The sequence below is a fragment of the Zootoca vivipara genome, chromosome 13 (genome assembly GCF_965207765.1).
Source record: "Zootoca vivipara chromosome 13, rZooViv2.hap1.1, whole genome shotgun sequence".
In the NCBI taxonomy this organism is placed as follows: Eukaryota; Metazoa; Chordata; class Lepidosauria; order Squamata; family Lacertidae; genus Zootoca; species Zootoca vivipara.
Window position 1 is genome coordinate 37,534,796 of NC_142596.1, and position 26,715 is coordinate 37,561,510.

The 26,715-nt window shown below is 42.8% G+C and overlaps 1 protein-coding gene across 3 annotated transcripts in view; it reads left to right on the forward strand.

The window, feature by feature from the left end:
- Positions 1-26,715, forward strand: part of CRAMP1 (cramped chromatin regulator 1) — a 42,925-nt gene that overhangs the window by 8,218 nt on the left and 7,992 nt on the right. For all 3 annotated transcript variants that reach the window (XM_088657350.1, XM_035131089.3, XM_035131090.3), the window contains 17 exons: positions 3,651-3,844; positions 4,679-4,832; positions 6,574-6,657; positions 9,160-9,208; positions 10,602-10,687; positions 12,153-12,276; positions 13,065-13,146; positions 13,703-14,974; positions 16,318-16,492; positions 17,476-17,657; positions 18,361-18,435; positions 19,196-19,277; positions 20,062-20,154; positions 22,156-22,328; positions 23,587-23,667; positions 25,372-25,606; positions 26,171-26,335. In XM_088657350.1, coding sequence (XP_088513476.1) covers positions 3,651-3,844; positions 4,679-4,832; positions 6,574-6,657; positions 9,160-9,208; positions 10,602-10,687; positions 12,153-12,276; positions 13,065-13,146; positions 13,703-14,974; positions 16,318-16,492; positions 17,476-17,657; positions 18,361-18,435; positions 19,196-19,277; positions 20,062-20,154; positions 22,156-22,328; positions 23,587-23,667; positions 25,372-25,606; positions 26,171-26,335 — 3,306 coding nt within the window. The remainder of the gene's footprint in view (positions 1-3,650; positions 3,845-4,678; positions 4,833-6,573; positions 6,658-9,159; positions 9,209-10,601; positions 10,688-12,152; positions 12,277-13,064; positions 13,147-13,702; positions 14,975-16,317; positions 16,493-17,475; positions 17,658-18,360; positions 18,436-19,195; positions 19,278-20,061; positions 20,155-22,155; positions 22,329-23,586; positions 23,668-25,371; positions 25,607-26,170; positions 26,336-26,715) is intronic.

A 26,715-nucleotide genomic window follows, 5' to 3' on the forward strand; every position in this document is an offset into this window, starting at 1 on the left:
AAAGCAGATTGCAAAGTAAACTCAAAATGAGATAATGTAATACAATATATAAAACAGAATAGAATGTAATCAGGATTCCACTTGCTCAATACACTTCTACTCATTGCCCACAAAAATTCCACACCCATTTTTCAATCAACGTACACACATTCACCTACTAATGCACATTCCTTCAGTTTCAACTATTATGATAAAATAGAGTTAAATTAAGAAAAATGTGCAGTGCTCTATGGGATGGGGGTGAGAACTGCATCCCTGTTAAGTCTTTACAGAGTTCCTGCTGATCAAATTTTATACACTTGTTCTCCTTGTCAGCCATGGCTTTTCAGTAAGTTTTTTTGTACTCCTTTATCTCAGATTCTGTTCACATGTATTGCTAAAATTACTGCAGTGTGTGATAACAGCAGTCTCCCCCCCCCCAAAGGAAAATTCTATAAATATTTCAGAACCAATAGTCGAGTGCCTTTTAAAATTTTGGACATGAATTGTGAACATTTTTATCGGCATAATTTACTGTTTTCAGTGGTCAGGAATTGTTTTGGATCGTAACACTTCCCATCTCTGATTCTTAGTTGCAAGAGATACTCATCTTGGTGTGAAGCAGGGGTGAGGAATTTGTGATCCTCCAGATGCTGGACTCCAGCTTCCATCAGACTCAACCAGCATGGCCAATGGTCATGGATGATGGGTGTTGTAGTCCACAACAACATCAGGAGAGCACCATGTTGGCAACCCCTAGGTTAGCCCTTGGCTGAATTGTTCTTATGCCTTATTTTGCAGTAGTTGTGGAATGCTATTTCAGACATTTAGAATGACTTGAAGCACAATATGTACTGCTTTGTGAAAAAAAATAACTGACAACTCACTTGGGGCATGTTCTCAGGGGGCATTTCACTGCTGCTGAATTCTGTTTTAGTGCCACATTTTGTACAGCTGTCTTGCCACTTTCTCTGTGTCAGTTACAAAGGCTACATCGTGCCTAACATGTAGCATGTGAAGGCACAGATTTTGTAGTGCCCTAAAAGGCAGCTAGTCGGTGCATCTGTACAAAAGTATCCTAGCAGTAATCTAACCTTTTATGTTTACAAATCTTTAGGGCCAGAATCATAGGATGCAATCTTGGCTTATAAAGAAAATTGTACCTATTGAGTCTGTGGATTGTAAATCTCACCCTTTTAGAAGTACATAACTTTTCTGCTTCATAGTTTTGAACGCAATGGTATAAAGCAGTGTCATCTCAGATGTATTCATATTCATTGCTAAGACCATTTAAAACCAAGATTACCTACAGATTAAGTGAGCTTTACACACACACTGTTCCAAAGTGGAAATTTTCAGGATTCTGATAGAAATCAGCAAGGTAATCATGTGCATGCCAAAGAGGGGAGTGTTGCTCACCTCTCTTTAGCTTGATGTGCAGCTCCACCCCACCCACTACCCACCCAAAAGAAATTGCAAGATGCAAAGCTTAGATGCTTTACAAGCGGCAATGGTTAATTCCAGAAACAGAAAAGGAATTATCCAGGAAGTTTCTTTCCAGAAGTTTGAGGATATCTGTTGTCCCTTTGTTGTTGCTGATGTTCATTTGCTTTAAAGGGACCTGATCTTTATCTTCAAATTTTAAAAAGCAAGTTTGTCTTGTGGCTCTTAGATTTCAGTACCCACTGAAACTGTCAGATAGTTATGACAGAAGATCTTATTTTTAACACGTCTTCCCCTGGAAACTATCCAGGTTTTAGGTTACAGGTAGGTAGCCGTGTTGGTCTGAGTCGAAGCAAAATAAAAAAATTCCTTCAGTAGCACCTTAAAGACCAACTAAGTTTATATTTTGGTATGAGCTTTCGTGTGCATGCACACTTCTTCAGATACACAGGTTTTAGGTGTTCTTGAGTTGTTTTAACTACTGTTTGTTCAAACCTCCTCTCTACTCAGCTGAATTCTTTCATTATATTGATAGTCTCCCCTCATTGCTTTATCTCTCACTCTGTCCGCCACCCTCAACCCCCAATATCTTGCAAATCATACTTCATCAATTCAACATAAAATGACATTTCCCTCTTGGCATTCTTGCACTAAGATAGAATGTGATTCCTGTGTATTTTTAATGTGTGGCTCTATTCTTTCCTGTGTGATATGTTCTACATTTTTCATTGTTGTTTTCAGTTTGAATGACTAAACTGAATCACTGCTGATATAAACACCAGTAGACCAACACACAAGTAATGATGTGGTGGTGATGTAACACTGATTGCACCAGATACTAATTATTTACGAGCTGGACCAGTTCTTTATGCCAGTAGGTGTTGGGCCTGGCATGGTATATATCTCAATATAGCACTTTTAAAATCTACCCCCCCCCCATCCCTGTCAGTGCTGCATTATGAAACCAGTGTTGTATTATGAAAGTAACGGCTCTAGGCCTAGCCACTAAGAATGTCCCCTCTAACTGATGGAAAAACCAGTTTCATGAAAATCATGAGCCCCAGGTGAGCATGTTAACCTGTTCAAAAAATTTAGTACTCATCAAAACGGGCATGATCTTCATTGCTTGAAGAAAGTGCAAGTCTTTGTACAGAGCTCATAGATATCACTCGTTGAGAATCTCTGGTGAGCAATTTGTGAGAAAGTTATTTCTGATGAATGTGTAGCATAGCTACCTTGCGGAAATTTTAGCTTCCCACCCACCCTCTTAGAAGTGTTGTGAGACACCTGGCAGGAAATGAGGCAGTTTGATTCCCTGTCACATCCTCTTGTGACGAAGAAACTTCTCTGCCAAAGCTGTAATTCTGGTCCAGTGGTGGGTTCCCCTAGGATGCCACTGCATTGTAACATGTAGATGGAGACTTCTACCAGAAGTGGGCAAGTCTACTCTTTTGAGAGCCCCACCCTCCTTGGACACATTCAATGCAGCTTGCATGTCACAGTAATGCCAAAAAGAAGTGGCATTGGGCCTATAGCCAATCTGCCATTGCATGCATTTACTTTTTTTATTATTATTTAAAAACATTGTTACACATCCTTCATTGAGACGGCAAAATTATAAATATCTCTTTCTATAAAACAACATGCTTTAAAAAACAAAACAAAACAGGCAGCCTTTCACCCTTTCAGACCTAAAATGAGTAAACAGGTGTTTGGCACTAAAATGTTGCTGATTGTCCTGCCCATAAGAGGAGAGCATTCCACATACTGGGCTCCACCACAGAGAAGGCTCTGTGAAACTTGCTAGCACTTTCCTCCCCAACATCCATTGTAGTTTTCAAAACTGAAAATTTTGATGAGAAAGTACCTTTCTGGTAGGAGGATTTGTACATGCCCAAAGGAAGGATGCATGAGAGTTTCCTCTTTAGAAAGGTCTGTTGCTTAAAGAGTGCTAGAAATGGGCTTAATGCATTTCAACCTCCTTATATATATATTTTAACAGAATGAAACTGAACACTTAAAAATTCTGTAGTTGTAAAAATAATAATTCTTTTTAAAAAAAGATTTATACTCTATCTTGCTTTTCAATCATTGAGTTCTCAATGTAGTTTTTGAAACTCAATTTTTCATTAATTCTGCAGTGCTACAAAGTGCTGCTTGTGAATTATATGGTGAACTTAGTCTCCTTTAACTGAGAATGTGTGTTGTGGTGGTCTTATTTACTACAGGTGCAGATAATGGCGGGACTTCATCTGGCAATTCATCAGGAATCTCTTCCAGCACCCCAGCTGGTAGCTCAAAATCTACTGCAAGAAACCTGGGTTCATCAGCGGGAGAAAAGGAAGAAGGCAAGAAGGTTAGACGTCAGTGGGAATCATGGAGCACCGAGGATAAAAATACTTTCTTTGAAGGCCTCTATGAGGTGGGTGTCCTCAAGTGATGTGTTTCGAAGACTGGATGCCAAACTGGATGCTATGTTTCATTCAAAGGTTGGATACTTGAGTGCTATGTCAAAACAAGCAGGGCTCTCAATATTGCCAAGGGTTCTTCTCCTGTTTGGGGTTCCAGCCCTGCCGAATTCTAAAGTACTCTATTATATTCCTCAGCCTGTTTGCCATATTCCCCCCCTCCCCCAAAGCAGACAAAGCATATTCAGTTCTCATTGGATAGTTTTTTGTGGGTGAGGGTATCTTCCATGAACCTAGTAGTTTTCCCTAGGCTGTTGTTAGCCTCTTGTGTGCTATTATGGCTACATAAGGATTGACATCCAGGCAGTGAAATAGCTTTTAGCTGTGTTGTGTGTTTTTTACTGGAGATAGTATGAATCATTTTCCCCCAAGTTATTTGAAACTGTTATTCTCCTTTCAAGCCAAAATCCCAGTCTTTCTGTGTACATTATACCCATGCTTCTATGGTGTTGTCTGTATCTCCAAATGCTTTTTCTGGGAAAGGTCATTGGTCCATGATAGAGAAGACCCACAACATGCATTTAAAGCATATCCAATGCACATTAAAGCATGTGACACACACACACACACACCCCGGTATAGATCCCAGTATATTGAACACTTATGTAAAAAATGCTTTCATAATCCGTTAGCTACTGCAGATTGCCTATCGGAAGTGGGTGTGTCTGTAACTGTGAAATCCATACATCTCTGATAAATCATCTGCAGCAAATGGAATAATAATTTAGATGGCTAGTTGCCCGATTTTTACATTCTGTAGAAAAGTATTGGTATATTTGCTTTTTCAGCACGGAAAAGATTTTGAAGCAATTCAGAACAATATTGCCCTGAAGTATAAGAAGAAAAGCAAGCCAGCAAACATGGTGAAGAACAAGGAACAGGTTCGGCATTTCTACTACCGCACCTGGCACAAGATTTCCAAATACATTGACTTTGATAATGGTGAGCATACTGTTAGGTTTGGTTCTGCAGTTGGTACAACCAGACTATACTGTACTATCCATAAACAACTTGTAGAATCGGGGAGGGGGGAGGGAACCCGCTAAGGTTATGTACCTATTTATGGTTTTCATGCTGAAGCTGAGGAGGCTTCATCCTGGTTAGTGCCTGGAGGGGAGACTAGCCGGGGATCCCATGGACACCACCTCAAGTTCCATGCTGAAAGAAAGGTGGAATATAAAAGTACTGTACAGTCATACCTCGACATCCGAACGCTTCGACTTCTGAAGGTTTCGACTTCCGAAGTCGACAACCCTGGAAGTCGTTTCGCCGTGTGCGGTTGGCGCATGCGCCGACAGCGTGCTTCGACAACCGAAAACCTCGACTTACGAAGACGGCCGCGGAACAGATCGTCTTCGTAAGTCGAGGTACCACTGTAATGAAATGTTTTTGAATAAATGTTTGAGCAGGGGGACTCTGCGTGGATTCAGTGTATCAAATTATTGTGTGACACATAGCATCTTCATATCCCTATAGTGGACTGCATGTTGCAGACCAGGAGTCCTACAGGCTCCACAGTCCTGTAGTGGTGGAGTAAATCGGCAAAGGCTGGGGAACCTGTAGACTCTGCTCCCATTAGCCATTTGCCAGGGATGATGGGAGTTGTAGTCTAGCAGGATCTGGAGGGCCACAGTTTTCCCTTCCCTGCATTAAAGCTGGGCAGCATGGTGCGCCTCACCCCTTTTCTAAGGGCTCCTTACTACACTTGAAGTTTTGCACTGAAGTGCAGTTAGACTGAAATTGAGGGAGGCAGGCATGCACTATGACAGTTTTCATCAACTCGTTTCCAAATGTTTTGGATTACATCAGGTCCATGCTCACATCAGACCCAAAACATCTGGAGGTCACAAGGTTGACAAGGCTGCCCTAAGACCACCAATACGTTAGGGAAGTTTTCAGCTGTATGGGAAGTGGCAGTATGTTTCATTAAAATGGCATTGCACTTCCTTTTTTTCTATAAATGCAAGGCATTTACAATAAATTATAACATCAGGAAAAAAAACAGCAAAACACACCAAAATAGCTTAGTCCTTCAGCAGTCTGCACCAGGATGACTAATGGCAGAATGAGAAGTGTATACCCTGGTCTGTGGGCTAAAACAGTGAAAGCCCTGCCATAGTGCCATTTTGCCCATACCTCCTTGATAGAGGCCAACTTGCATACCTGAAAAGGGCTGGATTTACCCAATTTTTGAGCACCGAATCCACCTTGAATCCACAAATCATGAACTACTGGGATTTGAGGAGTGTGTGTGTGTGTGTGTGTGAGAGAGAGAGAGAGAGAGAGAGTTGTATGTGTATAAAATATGAATATTTTGGAGACATCATTTCCATTAACTTGTGATTTCAAATGTGAAATCTGGTACTGGAATAGACTAGTAATTACGACAGCCCTTTTAAGTTTGTTTTTGTCCAGGTCGTTAAAATACTGGAGAAGGTGATACCTGTTCGTTAATACATTCCGTCCTAAAATCCAGCTGCAAAATACATTGGATCTTCACATTACAGCACACTTGTTGCTGTATACCAATTATACCAGTTAACTTTTATATATATTTACGTGTTTGTCTCAAGACCTAAGAATTCTTAGATAAGGGAGTGTTTAGTATTTGCTGGCTTAATCATTCTCTAAGTGAATAGTGTTTGTCTTTTCCCTTAACACCTGTGGTTTTCTTTCTTTGCAGTGTTTTCTCAAGGGCTGAAAAAATCCTCCCTGGAGCTCTATGGCTTAATTTGTTATGGGGAGCTAAGGAAGAAGATTGGGGGCTGTAAGTACACAGCATTTTAGTGCCATGAAATTAGAAAGTGTTTGGGTTTTTTTGTGCTGCCATGGAAGACTACTTCCCAACTCTCCTCCCCGAATGTTTCTGGTGCCCTTATTTTTCATTATAGCTTTCTTCAAGTATTTTTCTGTGTGTCAATACTGCTTCAGAGGAAGATTTCTGAGCATAATCTTTTAGTTTGCTCTTTCATGCAGAGTACAAAACAGTAAAACATAAAATATGCAAGGACACAAAAAGAAATACAGAAGGAAGCTTCTGTTGTTTTCTGGGTGTAATTCACATACAGTGACAGATCTGCTTGTCCCTGCATAACAGAAAGATAATGAATGCCATGTATGTACGATACAGCTTCCTTCACAATTGAAAACCTGGAATGGTCTGTCTTCAGATTTGGGATATAAAAATGAAATACCTTCTGAGTATCCCATTTTGGTTTAGCTCTGTCAGCAACAGATTATTTTTTTGTCTAGGCTATACAATTTTTTGTTTTTTATTTGATTTTTCTATATACTCTGGCCATACTTAACTGGTGTATCATAGAAGCTAAAATCATTGCCTTGTTTAACCTTTTAGGTAATGAAGTTTACTTTGGACAAATCAAAAGTTAAATCAGTGGTGGGAAATGTGTGGCCCTCCTGTTATTGTTGGACTCAAACTCTCCACAGGCCTCAAAGGTCGGTGCAAAGGCTCCCTGGGATTGCACTTGCAAAGGCTTGTGGGATTGCTAGATGTTGTTTTCACACCATTTTTGCTGTATTTGTGCTCTTCTTAGGGCCATTTTTGCCCATTTTCCTGCCACTTCCAGGTTTGCAGCAATGCGTGCGTACGCGGTCGCACGTGCCTTGAATGCACATAAATGGGGAGTTGCCTGTATACCGTTCTCTTCCATGTACTGGCTTTCTCCACCTTCTTTTTATCCTCATTGCCTAGCTGATGAGCTAGGCTAGCCTAAAAGTAGTGTCTGACAAAAGATCACCTACCGAGTTTCATGGCTATATGGGGATTTGAACCTGGCTTTCCCCAATCCTAGTCTAACACCATAACCACTGCACCACACAGATTACAACACACACACACACACACACACACACACACACACACACCCTCTTGTGTGTTCAGAATAATAAGCTTGCATTCATCCCTTGGCCCAAGCCATCCATCTAAAGGTGTATATTCAGAGCAAAGCAATACAAAGTGTGCATTTCTCTTACAGCAGAGAACAATCCTTCCTCTAGCACACACCGTTTCTTTGGTGTCTCCTGCTCAGTGACTTTCTGAACTCCTAATTTCTTTCTTTCATAAGTATTCACATTTTGTCAGCAGGCTCTCCTGCAACAAGACTTGTGAAGGCTGCAAGCTTTCCATAATACTGTGCTGCCTTGGTAACAGATTTGGTGCACATAAGAAAGCTGCTTTTGCATACTGGCTTTGTTCAGATGACATAAATCATGGAACATGTCTAGGTGAGCATCGGGCTTGTGCATTCTTCTACCCCCTTCCTTTGGCAGGGCTACAAGGAGATCAGCAGCTTTTTCTATCTGTTTTGATTAACCACAGATTGTCATGTCATCCCAAGAAACTGTGGTTAATCTTAACCATGGTTTGTAAAGCTGGCTTCTTTGATCAAAACTATAGTTAAAAGTAACGACTCTTTAAGGCAGGGGTAGGCAACCTAAGGCCCATGGGCCGGATGCGGCCCAATCGCCTTCACAATCCGGCCCACGGACGGACCGGGAACCAGCGTGTTTTTACATGAGTAGAATGTGTGCTTTTATTTAAAATGTATCTCTGAGTTATTTGTGGGGCATAGGAATTCGTTCATTCCCCTGCAAAAAATATAGTCACGCCCACCACATGGTCTGAGGGACGGTGGACCGGCCCACAGCTGAAAAAGGTTGCTGACCCCTGCTTTAAGGTTCAGTCATGACATGTAACTGATCAATTGAAATTGGGAGCAAAAGCATCTATTTTCATTACAGCTATACTAAAGGAGGTGTTAGGAGTGCATAAACCTAGGCTTGTTCCTGTCTCAGTAAACCATGGTTCATGTCCAAACACAGCAAGTGGAGCCAGCCTCACTTGGGAAATTATAGCGTTTGTATTGGTAAATGCCTGACTCTTTATCCTTTGTGATCCCCTTCTATCTCCCTTCCAGTCTCCAACTCTTTCCTTTCACCTTTATGCATATATCAACACACCATTTCCCCTTTCTCCTTGCTAATCATTACTCCATCTTTCAGACCACCTTCCTCTCACTTACAGAAGAGGAAATGCTTTTTAAGAAATGAATTATTATTCAAAGAGTCTTTTTCAGAGCTCTGCGGGATGATAGGAATATTATGTTTGTAGTTCTTTAAAAAAACACATTTTACTGTTTTGATGTACATGTATGTGTGTGTATACATTCTTTAGAGTAGCTTCAAAAAACTCTTTGTTAGATGTTAGTCAAAATGACCTGCTTGATCTGTTTTTGTTTTGTATTTAAAGGTATGGATGACAAAAATGCAGCTAAACTCAATGAGCTTATTCAAGTTGGGTATGTTTTTTCTTTGCTTTTTAACATTATCACTATACAATGTCTAGCTTTTGAAGTGCATTATTATCTCAGGTTGTGAAGCTACTCTGAGCATGTCCTGCCTGAAAAGCACAATAGTACACACAGTTGTTGTTATTATTCCATTCCAGAGCTCTAAGGCACGAAGGGGACTCCGTGGTCCTCCCAATGTTGTTTGACTCCAGCTCACATCAGCCTTAGCCAGAAAGATTAATGTGTGGGAATGATGGAAATTGTAGACCAACAGCATCTGGAGGACTACAAGTTCTCCACTGCTCCTCAAAGGAAATGATTTTACTACTTTAGGTGTGTTATAAAATTGCTTTATAAGAGCAGGGAGAACTGACTAGTTTTAAAGAGTTTACAGCTGTTGCTTTGACCTTCTGAAACTACAGTTCAGAAGAAATCTCTATGCTAAACTTGAGATGCTATTTTCACTTAATGAAGAACAATAAAAGTGTTACATTGTCTTGTATCCTGAAAGAAAGGTTATAAGTCCTTCAAAGGTGCCTTAACATAATTGCAGATTTAAAGCACACACTTGTATATGTATATGTATAAACACACTAGATAGACACATTACAAGTTATTGGGGTCTTTCTCACAGAGCAGCTGGTGAGAGATAGCCTTATTGGAGAGGGCAATTCAACTGGAGAAGGAGTGGGTTCGTGGCATTGTTTGCCTGCTTCCCTCTCCTCCTGGGATCTTTCCCCAAGGGCAGTTGATGATAGTTAGCCCAGTGGTGGTGAGGAGGGCAGTCTAGCTGGAGTAGACTAGTGGTGATTTCCTTGCCTGCCCTTCTCACTCTGATATGTATAGGCATTTTTTCTTGCTCAGATTGTTAATAGTGCAGCCTTCATGCTCCACAAACAGCAGGAGAAGAATAGCCCCCAAGCAACCATACTGTGCTAAGAACAAGATATCACAGTAAAAGAAAGCTCACTGGTGCCACATGGTTGGATCGCTCCATCTGTAGTGAGTTGAATCTCCCACCCACATCCTTAGTTGGATGCAGCATGAAGTACAGCTTCTATTTCTGCTGCTCACCATGTTGCAACATTGTTCTGCATGGCATTTGAAAGAGTACTCTCTGCAAGCACTAATTGTGTTCTCTGAAGGATCAGCACAGATGCCATATGGGTTTCACAATGTCCCGATATGCTGAATCAGATTAGTGGACACTGGTAATTGGTGACAAGGTGAAGAAAAGTATTGTCACTGACTACAGTGTTCTGTAGGTTACTGTGGCGTTTTCTGTGGCCCAGATAGTGTGATTCCTCAGTAAATCTCCCCAAAACAAGTATTCAAGTCACATTCAGAGTTGCCGTGCATGCTTCTGGTGCCCTCAATTGTCTCATTCTTTAAACATTTCTAGGGCTACAACTGTACGCTACAAAGGGAGGAATCTTCGCATCAAAGCCCCAATGTGCAGGGCTCTGAAGAAACTCTGTGATCCAGATGGTATGTAAGAGGCTCTGGGAGGAAAAGAAGGTTGAAACAGATCACCAAGGGAGAGACCCAGTGTTAGAAACTGATATATAAAGGCTAGTAGCTAAATGACAACTTAAACCTAGGTTATGGGCACAACAACGGAATGTCTAGGCGCACTTTTTTATAACGAGAATACAAAGCTGAAAATGAATGAACTGCAGCTAAAATATTATGCTCATTTTTCACGTGGTCTAGTTCTTCCCCTGCCAACCCCTGTAAGAGTGTTAAGAGGGTCTCTTTCTCCAGTCTTCAGAGAGTAGCTGGAAGTGAGGAGGCAGAAAAAAGTCCTCCTTTCCTTCCACTTTGCAGTTTTAACCGGAAATCTTAGGCGCAATACTGCACCCAGAGCTCAGAAACAGCTTGCGCTAATGAAATTCCCTGTCGCAAAATGCGCCTAGAACAAAGGGAGTTTCGAACACTGGAGAGACCCAACTGTCTCTCCTGGTCAACTCACAAAGCAAAATGTGTATTGAACTGCCCTGAGATCTCTGGGTATAGGGTGGTATATAAAGTCAATAAATAATAATAATAATTGTGACTTGAGTGGACCCATGCAGGGTTTGGTGCATGCTCTAGGGGTCATGTGACTCCTTGAGGTGTGAGAAGGGTGTGATTCCTAGTTTCTACATACACTTATGCTTTCATAAGTGGCTTGAGAGGTGACAACAAATGGGCTTTGAGCTTTGTGAGGAATCCTGCATTGTTTTTGCATATGGATCCACAAATGCCTGTTTGGTTATACAAACTGGTCTTCGGTGACAATAGAATTGGTTTAGGAAAGTGACTTTATTAATACGTCTAATAAAACTCCATTGTGTAAAACATGATATTGATGTTTCTCAGCCTCCTTTATGTAGTCCATTTTGTTGATGATAACGACCACTCCTCTTTTGTCTGCCTTCTTCATTATGATACCAGTATTGTTTCTGAGGCTGTGGGTGGCCTCACACTCTGTACAGCTCAGATTGTGCAGTATATTTTGCTGATAACTTCAGCTTGGGTGCGACAGCAGAAGCACCTTATGTGAAAAACTAATCCAGTACTCCAGGTATATGGAGTGGCAGCCCAAGCAGAATTATTATTCCTGTGGCGTTAAGAAGAAGTATTGTTGTGTTTCAATGAGCTCTCCACTGGCATTTTGAGAAGATGGTAGAATTGTATTGATGCACTGCTTGGTGTCAAGGCAGAAATATTACTTGAGTCATGGATGAAAGGGTCAAAGGTTTTCTCTTACTAGTTATGCAGTTTTAGTTAATGTACTACTAAAAACTTTTTTTATTACTAGTGTTTCTGTTAGAAAATCATCTCCCCACTCCTCATCCCAAGAATACTCTCATGGATAATTTCCTACGCGCTCTGGTGAATGTCAGGTGATAGGATAGCCACCTCTTATTTGTGGGAATAATTCAGGGATTTTCACTGCTTCTTCCCTCAGGCATTAGTGATGAGGAGGATCAGAAGCCAGTGCGTCTTCCACTGAAGGTCCCCGTGGAGCTGCAGCCACGGAATAATCATGCATGGGCCCGTGTGCAGAGCCTGGCCCAGAATCCACGTCTCAGGTATTCTAAAGCAAGAGGGGAGGGTTGGGATGGTAGCAAACTTGGATCCAAAGGTCAATTTCAGAAGTAACTAATAAAAGCTTGGGTGTGGGTGGGTGTTGTGCATAACTAAAGCTTGAGAGCTGAATTTTGAATATCATTGGCACAGCCTATAGACTACTTTAGCCACTGCTAGCAAACCTCCCCAACCCCCCACCCCAACACAAGTGATTCCCATCTCCTGGATACCTATGTTACTGTTTTGTATACGGTGATTTGTTCATTAATGCGAACAGAGCCTGCCTTCGCACATCACAGCAAACCATAGTTAATGGTTTATCGTGAATGTGGAGATCACTTCTGCTTTGCTCCTCCCCTTTCACAATCCCTGGCATTGCATTGCATGCGAACCTGGGGATCATAGTTACTTTTGCTCCAGACAGACCAACACTAAGAACAAAACCTGTCTAGCCTCATCAAGGATTGTTTGGAGCAAAGCAAAGCATGATCCCCAATACTGTACGGATATAACACTAAGCCAGGAATGGTGGCTTGATGTTCTCACAGTAGGAAAGGAGAAAAGTGGGGAGCATCTGTACATTCATAGTCAACCGGTATCTGTGATGGGAATGTAGGTGGTATTCTTTTCCCCTTGCTCCAATGAATTGGAAATTAGGGAGTACATACCCACCTGCAGAGAGAGGGAGTGTGTGCTTTACTTCGCTTGTACTGTGACTTCTATACTACATTGTTAGTGGGACATCATTTGCTGACTCCTCTGTATTTTTTTGTCTTCCATGGCTTGCCAGGATGATCGTAGAGTTGCATCGTAAGGTATCTAGCCTCATTGAGTTCCTGAAACAGAAATGGGCTCTCCATGAGGTGCGCATTGTATCCTTTTTCTTGCTCAGAAATTTGTTTTGCTTTTTGATTTCTGGGGACAGCGCTCGACATAACTAGCCTTCAAGTTCTTGAAAGCCATTATTGTTCATTAGACCCTTACTGTATGTTCACCTTTATAAGACAGGGTGCAGGATCCCAGGCCTTTGAGACCCTCTATTAGTAGGACTCTTCCCCAGGTAGGACTCTTCCCCTCACCATCCTTGCTCTGCACCCTTCCTTAGCACTCTTCCCTGGCTGGAATGTATCACTGAACTGTGATAATGCTTCCTACTTACCTAGATGGTGGGTGGAGAGGTGTGGGGTTGGTGTATGTGTGTTGGGGAGAAATCTCGGGGCTTTCTGTGGATAGAATGTAGGCTACTGTATCACACATTTCTTATTATGCTTGCTTTTGTCCTCCATGGAGGGAAACGTGGCTCTTTAGCTGAAAAAGGTTTCCTGCCTATGTTATAAAATACTTCTTCCCCTCTTGGGTATGTGGACTGTAGGGAGACTTTCTCTCCTCTTTTAAGTGTTGCTGTGTTCCTTAATGTCCTGTATTTAGCGTAAAACACTAGCAGAAAGGCAACTACAAGACTCCAGGGATTCTGAAGCAAGTGGCAGCTATTCGGAAGAGAAAGTGATGCTCCATCTCTTCCCAGGAGAGAACTGTACGCTTACACCCCTCCCTGGGGTTGCCAGGGTTGTACACTCCAAAGCTTTCTGTACAGTGCATTGGCAGGAATCTGGCCGATGCAAGCAGAATACAAAAGACTCCCTCTTGCTGCCACCTGCCCAAATTCTAGGCATACAGAGCGGTCAGGGGACAGCCAGAGGGCAGGTGAAATACCCTCGGGGAACAGAAGGCAAGGGTGGGACCAGGGCCGAGAGCACTACAGAAGCAAGTAGAAACACTCAGTCCACATTTGAGGCAACTGCAAACGCTGAGGACTGCTCCTCAGAGGCTGGGCTTGCCGAAGGAGCACCCCTGTGTCTCAGTGTTGCACATAGTCTTGATAAGCCACTTTCTGGGCTTCAAGATCTGAGTGGGAGTCTTGAAAAGCCGGTTGCCACAACCCATTGTGCTGAGGGTAGGGAGGCACCAGCCATTGCACTGGCGACTGGGTCATCTCCCGGCAGTGCAAACTGTGACTGCGGCAGCATCCCCCCTGATTTGGAGGAGCTCTCTCTGCTTGACCCATTTCCTCGGTACATGAAATCTTGCCAGGACCTTATTGTCCCAGAGAAGTGTCTTTGCACAGATAGACTGAATGGGAAAGATTTTGCCTTGGCAGGGCACTCCCCTCCCGGGAGGCTCTCGTCTGGGAGCACAGAGGCTGGCAGCCTCAGTCCCGCACAGCTGGCAAGAGGTGGGGTGGCATTGCCCAGCTGCGGCCCATCCAGAACTGAAACTCAGGCCCTCCAGTGCTGCGGACCACAAACAGAAATGTGTGCTAAGGAGCTATCGGACGTAGTAATGGAGGACTCTCAGGAGAAGCCCAGCACCTCACTGCCGCCGCCACCGCCACCTCAGGGACAATTGGTTGCAAAGTCTCTCAAGGATGACCCAAGCCGCCTTGTGCAACAGGTCAGAGAGGAGGGATGGAGCCTGCGGACCTCCGAGAGCCTTACCTTGGCTGAAGTCTACCTCATGATGGGCAAACCGAACAAGCTACAGCTAGAGTACGATTGGCTGTCTGTCTTGGGGCCGGAAACCCAGGATCCTGGGGAGCAGATGCCTGAACCTAAATCTGTTTCTCCACCAGCCACCTGTCACAAACAGAAACTCCTCAACTGCCTCTTAAAACTCATCTCCACTGAAGTTAACCCCAAACCAGTAAGTATAATTTGCATTGATGCTAAGAACCACCGTCTTCCAGTTTGCACAGTTTTTGGTCCTCAAAAAGGCACAAAGAGGTTAACTTCAGGAAGAAGGCAAGGGGTAAGGGGGTATTGGAGAGACCTTCCCGTATTTTATTTCCGCCTTATAGAGAACAGCAGGGTAACTGCTGCTCTTCAGCTACTTTTTGGGAGTAGCTTATAGACATTAAGCCTCATAGCAAAAATTAAGAGTGGTTTTTAGAGTACTTTCCATTGTGGTAGTGCCCATAGTTCTGTGGAGCTCTGAGTCATACGGCCTCCTGCCCCTCATCTGGTGTTCTGTTTCCTCTTTTGACTGCCTTCAGGGTGCTTTAGAGAAGGAGGAGACCACATCCACCCTTCCAACCCCACTGTATCTCTCTGCTGCCAGCCAGCTAACAGCTTGGGAAAGGGAGCCCAGCTCTGTGCCCAACAAAGGGACTAGCAGGCCATATTCTGCAATAAAGTCACTCAGCAAGGGAACATGGAGGGCCTGGAAGTTCCATTGCACTGTCCCTCCATTGGAGGGACCTCTACCATTGCCCTCCAGCAGCCATAGGACGCTGGGAAATGTCCTCTGCAAGACTATGAAAGAGAATATAGGAATGAGTGCTTTATGCTTGCTTGACACAGGAGTGGAGGAGATAAAATTTTCAGAATACATAACTTTTTCTACTATAGTATTAATGGCTACTTATGTTTTTATTGTTTCTTAGCTCCTCATCCTCATAAACTGACAAACCCCAACAGATGCTAAGTCGCGTATAGTGCAGCAGAATTAGCTCCATTTGCAGAATTAGCTCCATTTTGCAAAGAAAATTTAAACTGTAATTATTGTCTAAATAAAAACTGTACTTCTGATATACCAAATGTGGTAATTTTATGGCAACCCAAATTATGCACAACACATTTTATGTTCCTAAAATAACAAAGTGGTTTTCAATCTGTAAAGAGTGTGAAAAAGAATCATTGTCTGTTTTTGTTCCCCCCGCAAATTCTGTCTCCTCCCCCCTGCCCCCCCCAAAGATCCCTGCCCTCTTGACCATGTTTTCAAAATTTCCAGAAACTGTACAGGTAGGATAAAGTGAAAAGGAGCGGTGGGTCTTCTTGATGTTGCTGGATTGCAGTGTCCATCATCCCTGACCATGGGGAATGCTGTCTCCTTGCTGATGGGAGCTGGAATCCAACAACATCCACAAGACCACATGTTCCCCACCCCGATGATAACACAAAGCTTGCATAGACACACTTCCCATATCTCCCCCCACTTTCTTCCAGCATGCAGCTGTTAGGATTCAACCATTTTCCCTTTCTTTTCAGATCCCTGAAATGAACTCTGTTGCAACATCTCCCATAAAGCCCACTCAAGACGAGCATTCTCTGACTCCTCCTGGCAAGGTTATTGCCGTCAGCACCCGGAGTCCAGGGTGCGCGCGCAATCAGCCTGCCCTTCACAAGAAAACCTTTTCCCCTAGCATCACTTCCAGTTCCTCAGGTGAGTCAGTTGTTGAGATGAACTTGTTCTGTGTAGCCCTAAGACACAGCATTAGTTTTAAACATACCTACCATTCAGGAAAGCGCTGGTCTGCCAGGGAGTCCTGACACATCTGTCACAGAATCTCTCTGTTTGCAGAGGACTCCAGAAATGTTCTCGGCTGCATGCTCACTTCACACAGGGTACAGGTTTAGGTGGGCTTGGCTGTTGTCCTGCATAAACATAGAAAGCATTCTGGCCCCATACCCTGCTGCTGCTCATGATACATGAATATCGGAAAAACTGGACAAGTTGTCTTTCAGGAAAGCTTCTCTGCTTTTACTGATCTCTGTTTGAGGAACCTTGTTAAGCTTCTGGGGATTTTTCTGCAGAAAAATTGCAGAGTAGTTGAGAATGTCTGTACTTGAAGCTGTGCTTGCTTGACTTGTTTTTTCTGATGTTGATGGACATAGAGGCTATTTTGACCAAGGACAGATTACCAGCCTAACAAGGCCCTAGCTTAGGGCCCATGATTTTCATTATACAATACGGCTGCAGTCTATTTATATTTCACTTTAAAATCATTAGTTATAAAGGGGCTCGTCTCGGTGACCTGGCCCATTATTTTCATAATACAGTGCTGCTATGTTGGAACAGGAAAAAAGCATAAGTCCACAGGGATCCCAATAGCCCCTGTGTATCCGTTGAGCTGTAGGTCTGTACTTTGAAGGAAGACAACTGATTTTATCTCTGAGATGAGGTAGGAATAGTGTGGTGGGAGTTTTGCGCAGGGGGTCCTTTCCAACTCTGCAGTTCTGTGATTCCTCAGCTGTTTGTTCCATGAAACGCCATGATAAGGCTACTCAGTTTCTGATTAATTTGACTCACCCTCCCTAACAACAAATGTGGACTGATGCAAGCATTCTTTGCCTCCAAAGATTTCTAATTGGAAATTGCACTTGACTAATTCCCATGAGTGCTTGTATTTTTATTGACCCTACCAGGTTTGAGAAATCACTCTGGACCTCTCTTGGTGGCTGGTCCTTCAGGTTCCACGAGTGCAGATGCAGATGGTGGCCTCTTTGCTGTTCCCACAACTCTCCCACCCAACAGCAGGCATGGAAAGCTTTTCTTGCAAAGTAAAGAAGCAGAGCTATCCTTCCGGCAGCGCTTGGATACAATCAGTGTAAGTTTTATTTATTTATTACGATGTATGTTGAACTGTAAGGTGTGCAGATGTGATCAATGTGCTCATAAGGAATAAATACAGCTGCCCCCAAAACTTGCAGATCAAGAGAGAATTTATTCCATGCCACAAACCAAGTCACCCTGTTCTACAGCATTTCGATTCTGGAAATGCTTTACCTTCCTAATCTGTTTTAGAAGGCCCTAGAGTTAGGCTGATCTGTGTTTGGTAAAAAGCTTGGTTGTAGGGACACAATGCATGTTTCAGCCTAGAAGGGGACTAACCCATTCGATGGTGCTCTCTTGCTTCACTGTTTCTTTATAAATGGGGCTGAAATGCTCAAGTCCTCCTACATACTCCACAGGCAGAAGCATTCAGCTTTCAATGAGCTGCCTCTGGTGTGGGGAGCCACCACTACCTTAGAGTTCTGCCCTGCCTCATGTGCAGCAACAGGGTCTGCACTGTCTGCTGCCTTTGCTTCAGGCACCTTCAACCTGAACTTCCGTTCCCTAGATTACCTGCCTAGGATGGGGGGGGGGGAGAGCCATGGGGAAGCAGGTGTTCAAGAGTAAAGAGAAGGTGCATTAACACAACGTATCCTTGCCAATCTAGGCTGCACTTTTTAGGTGGCTAACAAAGCCTCAAGGCTCATGCCTGATGAGCAAAATGATGTGTGTTACAAGTTCCCTTTGTTTCTCTTCAGATGCAATCTGATTTCTTCTTGCCAAAGCCGAGGAAACTGCATAACAGACATCTGCGAAAACCACTGGTAGTACAGGTCAGAGGAAAGACTAATTGAAATGTATCTCTTACATGTCGAGTAGCTTCATCTAGTAGTTTTCATATGACCTTTTTTCTTTTCTCTCCATCCACATGGACAGTTCCTACTACGTATTTCCTCCTATGCAATGGTCTGCTTTTTATTGTGCAAACATTGCCAGAGACTCTCAACTAGTGCTAGCTGTTTCAGAATGTGTTTCAAATGGGACTCATGTGAATACTTGCAGTGAAATGTTGGGAAGCCAGAGAAAGGCATTTCTTTATCATGTCAGATGGGTCAGTGTGGGAGACCTGAATCTTCTCAGAACTCATTGCTGGTGTTTGATTCTGACATCGTAAAGGCATGCATCTTTGACCATCCTCTAGTGCAAGAATGAGGAACCTTTTTCCCACCCAAGAGCCCCATTCCCTTTTGGGCAGCCATGCACAGACTACATGCCAGTGGTGAGTGAGACCAGAGGCAAAAGTGGGCAGAGCACTATCCCTAGTCTAGTGTGTGATGGAAAAATTTAATGTTGGTAGCACCCCTGAAGCATCATAAATGTACCATATGGAAAACATCTATTTTCCCTGTGGTCATGTGGGAGATATCCAGGATACCTGTCCTAGCCCCACCCCAACCCAGGAGATATAGGGAAACATGGTCTAGGATCCTAAAATGTTGCCTGCATGAGCAGCAGAGGATCATTCATGGTAAGTTGCCAGTGCTGCATTTCCTAGTTGTTCTTTTTAAAGGCATCTTGCCTTTCCTTTTTCAGAGAACGCTGCTTCCCAGGCCATCTGGAAATTCCTCCCAGCACGTCTGTTCCTTCTCCATCTTATCAAACTCTTCTGCAACAGGTGAGCTTCAACTGTGTACATGCTCCAAACAGGGTGTTCAGTTTACTCTATGAAAGACTAGTGAAATACTCTTCCACTAGTTCCAGTCCCTCCCTTCCCACCAATGAACCCTTCTACCCATGGAGTATTTTACACCCCTTTCTGTGTTTTACCACCCCAACAGCCCTGCGAAGTAGGACACTATTTTACTTGCTGCTGCATGTGAATGCAACCTCCTCTCTGAGGAACCTAGAATAGTAAGCACACTTGCAGGGAAGTACGCCCCATGGGATCCTGTTTCTGAGCAAATTCTGCACCATTAACACCCCTGGGAAGTGTGTCAAGACAAGACTTTAATATTTTGAGGGCGTAAGCTTGTGTTCCTCTCATTTCTTGCCTATAGTTCCACTTAATTTCACAGAGTTCTTCCTCTTATGCAGGACAATATTGTCAGTAAAAACATTGAAATGGCAGCTGGATTTGCTTTGACAGTAGTCATGACACTTTGTTGTGGACTCTCCTTTGCTGGAGGTTGTTGAGCAGAAGTTGGATGGCCACCTGCCATGGATGCTTCAGTTGAGATTCCTGCATTGCAGGGCGTTGGAATTGATGACTCTCGGGGTCCCTTCCAGTTCTACAATTCTATGATTATTGTAGGTGCCATTTGCAGTAAATGGCCCCGTCTTCTGTATGTCCCACTGGGGAGAGAATGAGAACTGGCCATAAGGAGGGGCGTAGCTCTTTGGCTGTCTACAACAATGTCCCCCACCTTTTAAAAACAATCATGCTCTCACTTTGTTTTTAGGAAGAGGATCTTTTCGGCCACTTACGAAAGCAGCTGTGTCACGTCCCATTGTTCCCAAGGTTCTTCCAGCTCAAGCCACCAACCACCTGTCCAGTAGGTTTCTCCTTGGAAGGCGGTGGTTCGGGGAGGGCAGGTTTAGCAGGAATGTTATGGTAGCTATAATGACAGAAGCAACTACTCTTAATCATTTTACAGCCATGAATTTTGTCTTCTCTCCCCTTCTCTGATTTCCTGTTGCACTCAATAAGTACAAGTTTAGATTTTCAACTAGAACGGGGATGTTTTCATCTAGCAGAAGCAGGAGTGCCTTGCCCCAGAGGCTGAGCCGCAACAATAGCCTTCTAGCAACCGGGTCATTGGGTTGTATCCAGTACAGTGGTAGCTCTACTTACGAATTTAATGCGTTCCGAACGCACGTTTGTAAGTCGAAAAAAATTGTAAGTCGAATCCCATAGGAATGCATTGGGAGAAGAAATTCGTAAGTAGAAGCAACCCTATCTAAAAATTCGTAAGTAGAAAAAATCCTATCTAAACCGCATCCAAGATGGCGGACGGAGCTCCATTCGTAAGTAGAAACATTCGTAAGTAGAGTTATTCGTAAGTAGAGGTACCACTTGCTAGTTCTCCTTGGATTAGACCCATTGAAAATATAGGAAATTGCTAACTTGGGTCCATTAATTTCCATGGGTTTACTCTGAGTAAAACCAAGTTGATACACACAACTTTTTAATCCTCTCGCAGAACTACAATTCACAGAGTGGTTCAATAACCAATCCATCTTTCCAGGGAACTCTTGAGAACTGTAGCTCTTAGAAGGGGCATAGGGGTCTCCTAACAACTCTCAACTCCCTTAACAAATGCCATTCCCAGGATTCTTTGGGGAGAAGTGGAACAGCCATAGGAAGTGGAACGATACTGCTTTAAATGTCTAGTGCAGATGGGGCCATCTGATTTTTTTTGTTTGTTTGTTTGAAGAGGCATTTAGATGGCAGAGGTGTGGATGATGGCTCCAGATTTTATAGCGCAACCACACACAACAATGTACCACTGGATTGCTTTCCTTGCTTGCTACATAGTTATTGAATATAGTACATTCATATTCATTCTCATAGGAGATGCCTCCCTAGATGATAGTGGATAAGACTATATCATTTAAATTTAATAACACTCCTTTCAAGCTGCTGGAATTCATACCAGTACAGACCTCAGAACTCATAGGACCAAAGGCATAATTACCTGCAAGATATATCAAGTTGAAAACCAAAGGGAACACTGAAATTTTTGCTCCTATATGTTGAACTGAAAAATTGAGATAAAAGGCGCTGAATTGGTGATATATATTATTAATTCATTCTCAGAAATAACTACTAAAAATAACTTTGGCACATATCAACTCCTACAGAAAAGCTGTTAAGACCTGGACAATGGGTTGATAAAGTGTGTGAGTATTTAGAGCTGGCTAAACTAACGGATATAATTCATCAAAAACCCAAAAACAAAGTTAGAAAACAATGGGAATGTTTAAACGAGTATTTGGGGAAATATGGCAAGGGGACAAAAATTTGGTTGTGCCTTGAATGATCTTGTCGGATATCTGGAACTAGATGGTTTTTTTAACTGATTATTTGATACAATTATGATATTTACAAAAAGACAGGCTACATATTACGAATGTAACTGTACGAAGAAGCGGTGGAAGTTGTGACTTACCTTATTGGACATTAGGTAATGTCCGCATCTCATCCTTTTTTTTTCTTTCTTTTAAAAAACTCTTTTTCTTTTTTTTACTTTCTTTTTATTTTACTTTATTTACTTTTTTCTTTTTCTTCTTTCTTCTTTTTCTTTTCTTCTCTTTTTCTTTTTTTTCTTTTCTTCTTTCTTGCAAATTCTATCACTTTTTGTGATGATATTATGTTTAGATTATATAAATGTAATGTTTGTTATCTGTTACTGCTTTTAATTGTGTAAATCAATAAAGGTTTTTTCTATTTAAAAAAAAGCTGTTAAGACCTATTGCCCATGTATAAGACAGCAGTTTGACTTCGTGGATTGCTGAAAGAAGACTTCTCTTAGCTTTCCGTTCTTTGTTCAAAGGTGCTATAGACTTAGCAGCCCAAAGTGCCGGTATTATTCCTGGCAGTCCTTTGCCTGTTCTGGATACTGAAGGCCTTTCGGGTGTATCGCCACTGTCACCGGATGCAGTGACCACGGTGGTTTCAGGGCAAGATTCAACAGCAGTACATCACAATGGAGGCTCCATCGTTGCGGTCAGTATTCTTTTCTGTTAAGGCCTACAAAGGTTTAATTCTTGTAGAACTGATTCTAGGCTACTGCTGGATAGAACCTTACAATGTGCATGATAGACTAACATGGCCAAAAGCCCTGCAATATCACCCAACATCGCTGTGATGGCTTGTCTATTATTTTCTCCCTCCCTTGGACCTGCAGTCAGGTGCTTATGTAAAACCAAAGTGTGAAATTCAGCATTTCATTCCCTCCTCTTACTGCTTTATTATATAATTTTCTAGACTGTTCAGCATTTACAACAACAAAAAGCATGAGCAGTACACAAAATAAAATGCTGCATGATATAAAACATAACATATATATGGTATAGGAACAATAAAATAATAACAAGAGAAGTACAAAAAACCTCAAGTTTAGGGGTCAGGAAAGACCTGAACCCAGGGTGAAATGGGTCAAGATAATAAGTTTCCTCCAAGAATGTGCAGCTAAACTCTCATTACCCTCCAAAGTACCTTGCCCAGAAAGAGGGCATTTTCAACTGGACAATATTTGTCAAGTAGCTTAGGGTCATCTGTAGTACACAGATACCTTCATTGTGTACATTCCTAGTCAACAACACGTTGCCCCTCTGGGGAACCTGTAGCCCTCTGGATGATGTTTGACTACAGCTCCCATCATCCCTGACCATTGACCATACTGACTAGGGCTCATGGCCATGATGCCATCTGATGGGCTGGATTAAATCCTGTGTTAACTGCACGTGCCTGTTCCCAACAGGCACACACAGTCAACTGAGCAGAATTTCACTCCACTTGTCCTGCTCAGTTCAGCTTGCAAACCGCTTCCTTCAGCAGCGCCTGACATCTTTGCGACATCAGGTTATGAGTGGCTGGCCTGTGTACCTGTCAGATTTGGCCATTAAGGACAATCCTGATAAGGATTTGGCCCATGGAGCCAAAAAGGTTCCCCAACCCTCCTGCAAACCATGTATTCCTTCCATGCCATCGAGTATCTTGGGTTTTCCAAGCATGTTCTAAAATTCTGGTGGGAAAATCCTCATGGGGTGAGCGTGTTACAAATGATACGTAAAACTGTTTCAGCAAATCTAAATTCTGAATTTGGATTTCTTTGGCAAGGTGGATTTTGCTGGGGCAGGAACTGAATAAATCTAGACGCTATGAGAGCAGTGGAACAGGCACATTACAGCCTGCCCTTGTTAAATATGTATTCTCCATCCCCTGAAAGTCTGATTTGGTCATTCTTGGTTGCACTTTCCAGGGCTCAAGCAGCGAGTGTCAGGTTCCATTTCTTGGCCTACCACCACGCTCTGAGCAGGAGGCAATCCCGGATGGCTTCCAGGTAAAATACAAGCTTTTCGACTGACAACTACTTGACCTTCAGGTTGACAAACACTTTTTTTCTTTTCTGCTGCATATTAATGCTTTGTGTGAAACCCAGAGTTGAGCTTCCTGGAGTATGTTTATTAAAGGTCACAGTCCATTACACTTTCACTGCATGAGAATACTTGTATGTAGGCACCTCGTTAGACGCTTTTGTCCATTTAGCAGAGTTTCTGGGAAGCAGTGGTCAGAAATTGAAGCTGCACATTGAGATGAAACACTCACAGACGCTGTACAACTCAGTAAAGTGATTTATTGCTTGACCAGTCATAAATGCATCATGGTGGCACTATTTACAATCTTTATAGCAATAGCTGTAATGACATGCTTAAGTTTCAGTCCCACTTTCTCTTTAGCAACGACGTAGGCAATGACACAGTCCATCACAATGTTTTCCTGAATATGAATTGTCATTGTGGAAGCTATTGCAGTCAAAAATTGGAGACGCGTCAGCCTGGCATCCACTGACCTGCCTCCTGCTCAGTTCCACACTTCGCAATAAGGAACTTTGTTTCTGAATGCTGTCCCTTTGTTCTCTTATAGAAGGACAGGGACATGAAACAGCCAGGCAGATGGCTCATTCCAATCCACCTTCCTATGTATACTTGGAAATCCTTGCAGGCAGTTATAGAAGGGCAGCACAAAACTTTGATAGCCATTGGGACACTTGTTTTAATCCCAAACATGATTTCCTTTCTGCTTTCAATATGCTTTAGAAACATATTTGTTTGATTTAAGTGCTCTCACTACATGTATGTATGTATGTACATATGTACACACACACACACGTACGTATGCATATATACACATACACATGCAGGGTGGTAGTGATGGAGAATGTAAACAATGATACCCAAAGGTATGTCATGTTATGCAGAGCTCGTATATAGGTGATAAGCATAGTGACTGCTGCAGCACTAGCTGCAATAACTCTAGCAGTGTGAGATTCCAGGGGTCTTGGCACTTAACTCAGAATAAGGCACAGTGGAAGCTATGGTGTCTTTATGATACTGTACATGGTTTTATTTACACACATATATAACCTGAGTCTACAGTGGTGAGATTTCCAGCATTCACATCTCAAGAGGGACTTGCTTCCTAGAGAAGCACAGCATTGGATTTGGATTCAAAGGGAGCCAAACAGCCATCTCTTATGTCTCTTTCTCAGCTTGTTCTAGCCAACCAGCCAAGAGTTCTGGGAGATCTGATTTCCACCATAACCACCACCATCAAGAGTTTTGTTGGCAATGTTCACTTTTTGTTGCCCTGGCCCCCGTTTTGTGTGGCTTTCTGATCCGTAGGTATCAGTTTTCCCATCTGTAAAATCAGAAGTGATAGTGACAATATGTTTGCCAGATTGGAAAGAGGGGCATAGATGGGCAGTTTACCATGAAAATAGCTCATTGGTTGGCCCCACACATCGCATGCAGAAGACCCCAGGTTCAGTCCCTGGCATCTGCAGGTAGACGGTGCTAAGTAAGGTGGACCAATTCTATCCTTCAATCTTAGGAAGTTTCTGTGTTCAAAGAAATATAGGCAGAGTTGCTAACTTCTAGTTTGATTGATTCCTATGCCTTTAAAAGCAATGTAGCAGTGCAACCATTTCAGAAAATGTATACAAATAATGACTTAGGAATATTATTATATCTGCTTGCTGCCACAGGGAGCACCTGTCCTTTCTCTACCAGAGCTGCCGAAAACCTCTCTCCAGAATGGTCTCGCCACTCCTCCGCTTCCCTCATCTGATGCTTCCGGTACCCATTTGTCTCCTCCCAATGTCTCTGCTTTATTGGATATCTCTCTTCCTGGACCCCCTGAGGATGTTCTGTCTCAAGGAGAACCTGCTACTCAGATCAGTGACTCTATCATTGAAATAGCCATCAGCTCTGGTCAATATGGTAAGAGATGAAATTAATCTAAATAGCTAATCAGTGGCTAAGCATCCAAAAAAATTTGCTACAGCTCTGATTCTGTCAGGATTTTTAGTAGAGCAATGTTCTCTTGAAAGTCGGCTGTGCATTTTTACACATACTTCTGTGTCTCTGGCAGAGCTGTTTTTTGATGCTTTGGATTTAACTCAGCAGATGTTCTTGACAGAATTCCATCTTAATTTTGACATGGAAGTATTTCCTTTGAATCCTCCCTGAGTCAATGAGAATAGCACTTGTTTAGGCCTCTTAAAATTGGGCCTCTCACTATTGCCCCATTTAGATTCAAAGCCAGGCAAATCAAGGGACAAGTTTTTGTAAGTTCTGCAGTAGGGAATTGTGTTGACCATTGTTGTTGCTCAGCTATGGTTGGGAGGGGATAATTTGGACATCTTGTATCCTATGTGGCCCACATCAAGCATTTGTTTGGATTAAGTCAGGAAGGAAGTCATATCTGTGTGCAGTGCCCACGCCTCCTTAAGGATGCAGCCTCCAGCTGTTTGTCATACTGAATTGGTCACTTTCTTTTAATAGGCGAGAATGTTCCTCTGTCCCCAGCAAAGCTGAATGGCAGCGACGGCTCGAAAAGTCTTCCATCCCCTTCCTGCAGCCCCCAGCAGAACTGGATTGCCTCTCCTAGTCATGATCCACAGTGGTACCCCAACGATTCCACAGACTCTTCCCTCAGCAGCTTATTTTGTGAGTAGTACTGTACAGGGGATTACATTGGTTGCAATTCTCCCCCCTTCTTTCTCCTGAGGGGAGGGGTTGTCAGCTTTGTTCATTGCCAAAGCTCATGCTCTAGATGACCCAGCTTAAATTAAATGTAGTGAAAAAAGTCAACATACATTTTCATGAACATGGGTGAAAGTTACACGGGGATTGTGCCACTCCATGTGGTAGGCTAGGGAATGGCAGGAGCAATGGTACCAGTGACACAAACCAAGCCCAGCATTGCTCTGAGACTGTTGCAAACGACTGTAACTTTGTACACCTTTCTCCCATTGCCCCTGCTACTACTGTTTCCCTCATTGTATTTATAAAATTATTTATAGAGAATTGTAGAGTTGGAGGGGACC